This window comes from Salarias fasciatus, assembly GCF_902148845.1.
Source record: "Salarias fasciatus chromosome 7 unlocalized genomic scaffold, fSalaFa1.1 super_scaffold_4, whole genome shotgun sequence".
Classification (NCBI taxonomy): Eukaryota; Metazoa; Chordata; class Actinopteri; order Blenniiformes; family Blenniidae; genus Salarias; species Salarias fasciatus.
This window is the reverse complement of record NW_021941229.1, coordinates 12,133,176-12,143,392: the sequence shown is the minus strand read 5'-3', so window position 1 is coordinate 12,143,392 and position 10,217 is coordinate 12,133,176. Positions and strand designations below refer to the sequence as shown.

Sequence of the window (10,217 nt, the reverse complement as noted above, 5' to 3'; positions counted from 1 at the left end):
ACGGCGAGGCTGCAGATGCGGGGCGAGCTGCTGCGAGCCGCGCGCAGCTGCCTCCAAGCGTTCGATAATGGCCTGTGTGTCAGGCCCGAAGAGAGAGGAGGTGGAGAGGGGGAGGCCCAGGACTCCCCGCTGGTCCCGATCAGAGAGTGAGGAGAGGCCAAGCCACAGGTGCCTCATGGCAAGCTGTGCGCTTGCAATGACGCGGCCTCCGTCGATGGCGGTGGCTCTGCACATCCGCATGAGGACCTCGGCCGCGTTCTTGATTTCCTCGATGTCGTCTGGAGTGAGCTGGGACCTCTCGTGGCAGATCTTATCCACAGAGCCCAGCAGGATGGTCATGTTGTTAGCCAGGGAAAATATCTGATTGCCGCTGGCGTAACCACGATCCAGGAAGGTCGCCATGCGCCTGTCTCTCTCAGACAGCAGCATGGGTTTTCCGCCCGGCCAGGCGGAGGACTTGGGGAGAAGGCACAGTCTCACGGAGTCCTCTATTGCAGGCACTCCGGGGACCGGTGGCCAGCCGTCCACGCAGGAATAGCCTTTCACCGCACCTTTGGCGGTGAGCGGCGTATGCCAGTCCTTCCGCACGTTGTCCTGGAATGAAGGCACGGCCGCAGTCCGGGAAGGAGTCCGTGACTGGATTGCTAGCCCGAGTGCAAAATCGCGCTGAACTGGCTCCGGAGGCTGTGGCGGCAGCGCGAGGCCGATGTGCTCGGTGGCGGAGGTGCTCGACAGGCTCGCGGAGGGGCTCATGGCAGCTGGCGCGGAAACGGTTGAGGCGGAGTCGTCGAGGCAGGAACGCCGCGACACCTAAATGCAGCTGCTGCTGCTGATGCTGCCGACGGCGTAGCCCTACTCGTAGGCTGCGGGGATGGTGACATCCGTCCTCGCGGGCGGGAACCGGAGAGGTGTTTCCCATGAAGGCGGTTCACCGGTGAAGCTCTTCTGGCGGCAGCGTGAGGCAGGCCGGGCAGGAGGACCGCTGGCGGTGACGCCGAGCGGAGTGCCGCAGGTGAAAGGCCCGACACCCGATGGCGACTGGTCGCTGCCGGTGAATCCATGTCTTGATCCGATCTTCATCCGCAGGTCTTGATCCGGAGAAAGCTTCAATTCTCATGAAGTACTGAGGAAGAAGAAGGAGTTGCAGAAGGCCCCCTGAGGTTATATGCCCTCGGCGGGGGGCGTGGCGCTGACCCATCGCACGTAGAGGATTGGTGCGTCAAGCTTCCTTTTTGTCTCAGTGATTGGTCGAGGGTGAGGTCCCCATAGCGAAGCCCGTAGGCGGGCTAAGCACTGATGACGTAGAACCTTCAGGGCAAAACATTCAAACATTCAAAAACATTGTTTGGAAAGTGCAGAATATTCTTTAAAAGTCAGACAGACGATAATTCATGTAATCTTTACTTTGATGAGAGACTGAGAGTAAATTGAGCTGCAGAACCTGCCAAGAATTAGATCCAGAGTCGTAACAAATCTACAGTTTTTAGATGAAAGTGAGATTTCAGTGTATGAATCCAGTTTTGCCTGTGGAACTCCATACATTTTTTGCAAGTGTTTTTCCTCTGCAAAGTTTTTTTTTTCTTATTTCTTTCTTTTATCAAGCGAGTTTTTCTCTGTTTTCAGAAAAATGACAACCATGTGGTGGAAAATGCCAGTAGCTATCTGAGACTGTTAACCAATGTGTTTGATCTGTTAAACATAACTAGATATTTTGATTGAATGTAGAATATTTTACTCATGACAGAAACCACACATGCATGAGGATGTGCACTAACAGCAACCAACAGCAAAAAGCAGAAAATGGCAAAAAGACAAAACACACACAGCTGCACCTGTGGCAGATCTACTCGAATGCAAACAGAACTCCAACAAGTGCTGCGTATTGAGATGTATTAGTCTGCTTTGCCCAGCGGTGAGGAGGTCACTTGTTGGAGGAGGAGATCATCGTCTTGACGGCTCTGTAAAGGTTTAAGTTTCTCTGAGCCCAGTTAGTCATAAACACAGCAGTGTCTCTAAACTGTCCTTCATGGTGCAAAAGAATTCATTTTGCTGTTGAGCAAACTGGGATTTTCTTTTAAAGTTCAGTCTAGTTTTGGATGTAGAGTAAACAGATTTCCAGGCTTCAGTCAGTAAACGCTACTGAAGCCTCCATTATGTTCATGTGAAGCTCATGCACACAGAAATGCATGGCAACGTTCCTAACTCTGTTTTTGAGCATATGCAACAGAATGAAGAACAAATTTGCTCTTATTCACAAATAGATAAATCTAAGACATTCATAGCTGCCACGAGAGGTGTTTCCTGTTTTTCTGCAGGTTGCACACATTGCTTCAATCCATCTGTCTTTTATACCGCCTTGTCTGTTTTATGATAAGTTGTGAATAGACCTGACACCAGCACACAGTAAGTAAAAGTCAGGTTTATCAGGAAAAAACTCACACATAAAATATGTAAACTCCACATATGAAGGCCAGCAAGCTTAGTCAGTGTAAGAAAAGATCATCAACCTCTGCATAGCTGAGCAGCCCACACACTGTAGCTTAAATTATTGTATGCCTTCATAATAATAAAACATAAAAGAATAAATAATTGCTTAGGGCCAGCTTGAGAATTTTATATTATTGAGCATGATCACATGTGGTTAAACAATATCCCAGTCTGAAATTCTGGAGTCACAATGGAGAGAAAATATTTGTCAATATTCATCTGTATTTGGAGTTTTAACCTCATAAATACACAAAATCTTCAGCCAGCTTGGCTTAGTATTCTTCACCAAATATTAAAATGAATGCATATCAAATGGGAGCCAACAAGCTCAGTTCAGCCCACGTTGTCCACACTGGGCAACAAGCGCTTCTGGAATCACACAATCTGACTGAGAGGAGAAAATAAAGAGTCAAATATTTCTGGGAAATAGTCTGAAGAGGGTGAAACACTTCAGGTAATGTGAGCACAGCAGAGTGAGATGAGTAAATGGCTGTTTTAACCTTCTGTTAATATAACACTGGATGAGCGGAGCTCCTGTTTGCCAGCAGGCGCACTGCGAGACACAATATTCAGACGGCACAATTATCATTAAACTGTAAGACTGGGCTGACTGGAAGGAGCACTGACGCAGCAGAAGCTCATGTGAGTGCAGACATGCAGAAAGTGAGCCTGATGATTTCAAAACACATCTTTTGGCTCAGGTTGAAATTCAGCTCAGTTGAAAACATTTTAAAGCTTTGCATCAACTTCTGAGTCAGTCTATTAAATGGTTAACTGTGCTACAGGGCATGTGGCGCTCAGTGATTTCAAGTCATTACAGCATGCGCCGTCATTACCTGGCAGATTTGTTCATTTTGCAGCTCAAAAGAAATAAATAAATGCTTGTTTCTCTTCTGTGAAGGAGAGAGCAGCCTCCTGATACCTTTCTTTCACATAATAATTATCTCTGCAGCTCAACAAATTGTTTTTTGTTTCCTCTGATGTTTCCTCAAATATGGCTAAATTAAAAGTGTAATGAGGGATAGAAAATGAAACATCTTTGTATTTCAGAGACATTTGCAGTTGATCTACTTTACTGACCGAGCATTAGCAGATATGTGTGTCTGATTGTGTGTAACTGAACCCGCGGAGTCCTCGGTACCCATGTTTTAATGAAAATTCTATGATGTTATGAATGTCTGACAACTATCAGCTGTCACTGTCAGACCCACGGCCATGCTTTATAGATTTGCTTTTGATTTTTACATGTTGTTAAAGGGTGCAAGAATGATAAAACATGCAGACATGACAACAGATAAGTGAGGTTTTGACATAAAAATTGAGCTTTGGCTCTGGTTCATGTTAAGACTCACAGTGGTCTGGAGGCAGTTTTCAGTTTCAACAGAAACAAATTACTAGCTCTTTATTCCATCACTTGACAGTATTATCTTTTTTTTTTCTCTGAATTGTTTCAAGCCTTTACTCTCAAACCCCATCTGAGTCTGGATCAAGGCAAGCGAAGACCAATTAGGCCATTATCAGAGAGTGACACTTTCTCACAGAGGAGAGCTCAATTTTCAAACTGTGTCGCAAAAACTGCAGCAGGACCACGAGAACGAGTGAAGTGGATCAGCTTGATTCTATTACACACATTTTACATTGTGGATTTGGACAGTTGAAAAACAAAAGAACGTTTCTTTTCATGTAACTCTATCAGCAGAATTATTTATATGTTTAAGTTATACCTATAATCATTTACATTCTTTTTTTATGAGCTTCTAATCGTTAAAAATAGACTTCACCACCTTATAACAACAAAACATGAACCTTTCACCTTGTGGGACTAAGATGCAGGAACTTTCTGGAATCTGGGGCTCTGTTTATACGAGAGCGTTTTGAAACCGATGTCCGTTCACACCGAAATAGCAGAAAGGCTGAAAATGTTAGTTTTCATGTTGCTCCACTAGTGGGTGCTGTTGTACGTTGTTGTGATGAAGCCAAACACATGCAGTCGAGAATAATAAGCCGAAAACAATAACAATGGGAGTAGGTGGACATTTCTTTAATTTGATATTCATTGATAAATGCTTGAGTTTTCCTGTTAACTATCAAACAAACCAAACACATTGGAGGTTAAAAAAAAGTTAAAAATATCCAAAGTGACACAGAACAGTTGAAATGCTAAATACATTTTATGTTTTGCACTTTTTTAATGATGATGCAACTTTATTTATGTCGCATGGTTCAGGCATTAGAGCTTGATAGGAACTTGAAAAAACCTTTTGTTTTTAATCATTAATAAAACTTTGAATTTAGTGGTTTGCATTGTTGTGTCAAAGTGAGAGTGTCCCTTTATGGGTTTACAGGGAGTTTCTGTGTGGAATTTGCGTGTTTTCTCCCTCTGCATAGCTCTGTGACTCTATGTGTGGTTGTCTGTCTGGACTTGTTTCAGATTTGACCAAATTAAACAAAACCAAATGTTTGGGTTGAAAACATTATTTTTCTGATTTTCTCATGGAAATCTCTTCCAAATTGAGCAGCGTGTTGAAAAATCTGTGAAAAGCCAAATACGCTCTTGGGGAATGAATGAATAGCAAAGTAAAGCACTGAGCAGGCACGGTGTCCCGGGAAGTGCACCAGGGAGGAAGCTGCTGCTTTCCAAAACAAACCATTACTGCACGCCTGAAGTTTGCCAAAGGATGTAGGATAACGTCAGGGTGGCCGTCCGCCAGCTCAGGATCAGACCGAGGAGAACGAAGCAGCACAATGATGCTGAACACAGAAGTAAACCAGCTCATGTCATTAAAAAATGTAAAAATCCAGGTTTTTTGGAGTTTCCAGTTAGAGCCCAGTCCTGAATAACACAAATATGGAGTGACCTCAGGAGAAACACTAGCAGCAGAAATCCATATAATATGGATGAACTGAAGCAGCTCTGTGAGGAAGAACGCTCCAAAGGTTCTCCTGGAGCAACCTGGAAGCGCTGGGTTCAGACAACAGGTTTTGAAGAAGGCTGAACCGGTTAATAAATTTAGGATCTGATAACATTCCCCAGCTGTGGATCTTTACTAAAAAATGCAATACATTATGGATTTTCTCTGTTTCATGAAATATTAACAGTGTTTCGAATAGTAAGTGAATTTACTGTACGTCACCTCAAATAAACTTTTGCTTTATACTGTTGGAATATCCACTCAAATCTGACATATTTTAACTTGCTCCAGTCATTTTAGTCTTGCAGTGCATGTTTTTACCAAAAGGTGATGTTTTGAGTCACATCAAGAAGAAGCAGGATGAATCCCTTCATTCTTTTTTTGACCTTGTTGGGTCAATTCCTTTCAATAACCTCTCTTACTGACATGTTGATATAGACTGACTTCCTTGCTGGACTCAGTCCTGATCACTGCAACCAGCAACTGAAAAGAGCCAAAGTCAGGAGAATTACAGAGGAATGTTAAACCGACTCAAGACTGACAAAAACTGTACAAGAGAGGGATACATAAGATTTAACATAATGCCCCTTTGAGGATGTGAAGTATTAGAATAGCCTGTGTGATATATTTATCACACTGTTTTATGACTGAAATACTTACATTTTATTGCTAATTCATTAAAAAGTGGTAAGATATTTTAAGAGTTTTCTTTTGCCAATTTAGCATAATGTTTCAGTATGGTCCCAAGTAAAAATTCAATCTTGGCATTGACCTAACATGTAGCATTACTGCTTAAATGAAATGGTTCAATTGATGTTCAGCTGTGAGTTGGTTTACTGAGACGCCACCAGAACACGCAGAAAACATGGGAAAAAAGTGGTGACTTTTATGATGGGCTTCTTCTGTTGAGGCTGCCTCCATTTGTAGTCTGCAGTCTCCTCACCTCAGCATTAGTTTGATTAAAACCAGAAGCGTTCAACCATGAGATGTGTTGCTGCTGCAGGTGATGACCACGTTTTATCCATGTCTGTGTTTTACTGCAGGTTACAGCCATAATGAGCAACATTTTTCAAAGTGCACCTCTTATTTTATCCACAAATCTCCTATAGATCCACGTGACCCTTGATGACAGATGGGGTCTTGAGGGCATCCAGTGTAAAACAACGACCTGCTTTGATTATACATACAAAATGGAGCAGACTCGTCTGTAGTCATTTATTTCACCTCCTTCTCGTTGCAACATTTTGTCATGAAGGCAAAAAAGAAATGGAGGCTTCCAGCTTTCCTCCACTTAGCGCACACACACGTCTCACATGCAGCGATAATAGAGCGGCACTGACAAATTGCGCTTCGTGTCTTAACCCTGAACCTTCCGGGAGTTTCAAATTACGCTCGCTGCGCGTCATGAATTCAGTAGTGGCGCTCGAGAGAGAGAGAGAGAGAGAGAGAGAGAGAGAGAGAGAGAGAGAGAGAGAGAGAGAGAGAGAGAGAGAGAGAGAGAGAGAGAGAGAGAGAGAGAGAGAGAGAGAGAGAGAGAGAGAGAGAGACGCGCACACACCCCTCTCTCTCTCCTTTACTCCCTCCTCCGTCCCCCACCCCACCGATCCTTTGGGTCAAACACTCATCCACTCTCGCTGTGTGCGTCAACGAGTGGTCTCCTCTCCTCCTGCTCGGGACAAAACCGCACGCAGCTGCTCTCTCTCCCGCACACGCAGCTCCAGACCGCGCGATCCGGAGCGCAGCTCGCGCGCCTCGCTGCTGGAATATTCGCCTCCGCTGGACTTGAGCCCCAATAAATTAGATTAGATCGCTTGTTTGTTTTTTTTTTTTTTTTTGGTTTGTTTTTTTTTTTTCGTTGTCGTCCTTCTCACATCGCGATCATTTGATGAAGAGGATCAAACTAACTTCTTCCTCCCCCCCGCCGCCGGCTTTCATGTGTTTTATGTGTCTGCGCTCCACCGTGAGGTAGAATCGTCCGGGCGGCTTTTCACAGCGCGTGTCAGCGTGTGATTTATCCCGTGGATGCGGCCGTCGGGGTCGCCATCTGAGCCCTGCAGGACCAGCCTGTCATAGGGCATCATGCTTTCTCTGCTCCTTCACGTGCGGATGAGGAATATTCTCCCTGAGATGCTGCTGCTGCTGCAGATGATCTTGTGCGTCTCGCCTCTGATCGGAGCGGCTCCCTCTCAGACCACCGAGCAGCTGGACACGGGAGTGGTAAGTTTTTCACCGAGGGTGGCAAGTTTGCTTCCTTCCATCTCCGTGACACTCCGTCTGAATACATAGTTTCTCCTACTTTTTGATGCCAGCCTGTCCGTTTGATGTGGATGTTGCAGCAGCAGCAGAGCTCTGCTCGGCTCTGCTCTGCCGGCTGGATGAGGCGGGATAAGAAGCTGTTGTTCCCCATCGCAGGAATCAGGGGGCTCCGCTAACTGCTTTCGATAAATAAATGCAAATGTACGAGCCTTGGCGGGGTATCGACCACCTCCGCAGCATGCTGACACGGTGTATCTAATATATCCCGACTGATGAACAGCAAACTGAGGCTCACATCCAGCTCATGACAACCAGATCCTCTGGAAGACCGTCTTTCCTTCTCTCAACCACTGCTCCGGTATCATCTGAAGACAAGTTTGAACAATGACCAGCCTTGAAATGAGGCTGTTTTAAGCGGGTTTTGATGGTGCTACAGATCCTACAGCCACTGAAAGAAAAGACAGACAAGCTGTCAGTTTGTAGTTTCTACTAGATTAACACAGGGATTTAAGTTGACTGACTTTAAGTTGACTGTTGTATTATGTTGAGGGTGTCATTTGTTCTGTTCTCCTCTTCTTTTAGATTATGTTCAGGGATATACGATTTGTTTTCCCTTTATGTTTGGGGATGTAATTAAGGTATAGTTGTGAACTCGTAACACATGACTGCATTTACTTTTCATCATGTTGAGTTGTGATTTATGGCAGCTACTAGAATTTCCAAGGGGAGAGAATGAAAAAATGGCATTTCAAATCACGTGATCAAGACTTACTGTAAAAACTCAGATACATCTTAATATAAAGCCCTAAAACTGTTGGGCCTGTTACATTCACGGTGCTGTACCTGAAGTCATTTTAGAATTGAAGTTGTTTTCATTACATTTTACTTTACGTTTAGTTCTAGAATGTGTAATTGTTATGATTCCAATTCAAAAAGACATGCTGGAAAACCCTTCAGCTGAACGGGTTAGTAAAAAGATAAACAGCTGGTTGTCAATGTGTTAATATGATAGAATCAATGAAAAAATCTTACATTTTAGGCAAGAAAAATAGAGGATAAACAAATGGAAAACATGGTAAATTGCAGGCCATCTAAAACTGCCATTTGTTGGTAAATCCCTCTACTTCTTCAGATTTGTAGTATATTGAGCAGAAGACCTGTAGATAAAAGTTGATTACCAACTCCAAAAGGAAACATCCTACCATCTGTATTGATAAATGTAGTACATGTCAACACAGCTGTCTCATTAAGTCGCAACACATTGTCTCATCTTCACATATTATGAAGAATAGAAGGCCGTGGTAATCAGTCCTCTGACACACATTCTCTTCTTCAAGCTCTGATGGATTCATGTTAAACGCCATTCATCCAGCTCCATGTCTGCTTACATCTGTCTCTGCCATCAGCCGCCTTGTTTGTTTTGTTTTTGTAAGGGGGGAGTGCTGTTCCAGAAGATTGAGCATTAATTCTGTTATCAATGATGCTGCAGAGGTATTTCTAATGCTGGACCAGCTCCACATATTCCCTCTGGATGCATGTGGCGTGGAGACCACCATTCATCTCTGTGGTGTTGGAAATGCAGGCCTGCTGATGTGTATTGGTCCCCACGTTCCACAGATTTGGGAAATAAATTTCCACAGCGTCGGGTCAGAGTTTACTGCACATTGGGGAGCGCTCACTTGTTGACAAATGTCGCCAGTCATTACATCAGACATGAGGATTATGAATATAGGCTTCAATTTATCAATGAAGAAGGTGCTTTGTTGCTGTTTTTGGAATATAGATAACATTTTCCATTTGCTTACCAAGTCTGACTCTGTGATCTGACGAATGTTTATGGTGATCTGCCTCTGTTTGTTCCCCCTGTGATGGACTGGTGACCTGTCCAGAGTGTATCCTCCCCTCGCCTGGAGCTAATGGTATCGACTGCAGAGCCCCGGGACCCTGCCGAGGATTAAGAGGCACAGAAACAGGATGGAGACTGTCGTTTAAATGGATTTTATATTACAGTTGGAGGTGCAAATAGTTTAACTAAGAGCTTCACATCCTAATACATCAGTGTCTTCAGTTGATAAAAATTGATTTTCTAACTCCACGTTTTGTTAAACTCGTCATGATTCAGTCCAAATAACAAAAAGGTGCAGAGGAAAATGGCTTCATCTGGACGGATACTTTAGTGTGGAAATGGCAAAAACACCAAACCTCCATGTGCATGTTTATGAGTGGTTTTATCTTCATTTTTAGGGTTAAACGTGTTTTGCTGTGAGAGACAGAACTTGTTTAAAGTAGCTCTCATGACCTTAAAGTTCACAGACACCTTTAGGTTTAACACGTCAAGCACAAACAGTGAAACTTGGCCATGATTCAAGTTTTTTTCCAAGATTAAATTTTTCCGTCATTTTAGAAAAAACTGGAGTCATTGAGTTAATTTTCACAGTTTTTGGGGATTTATAACTGGAGAGAAGCTGCATGAAGCAGCTGCCTCCAGTTTTTTTTTTTTTTTTTTTTTTTTTGAAGGAAACTGCAAACCAAAACAAGGGGTCAGATGTGGCTTGTAGCTGT

General features: G+C 43.7%; 1 protein-coding gene across 1 annotated transcript in view; it reads left to right on the top strand.

The window, feature by feature from the left end:
- Positions 1–7,478: 7,478 nt before the first annotated feature.
- LOC115382878 (matrix metalloproteinase-17-like) overlaps positions 7,479–10,217 on the top strand; it is a 79,855-nt gene continuing 77,116 nt past the window's right edge. The window contains exon 1 of the mRNA XM_030084826.1: positions 7,479–7,616. Coding sequence (XP_029940686.1) covers positions 7,479–7,616 — 138 coding nt within the window. The remainder of the gene's footprint in view (positions 7,617–10,217) is intronic.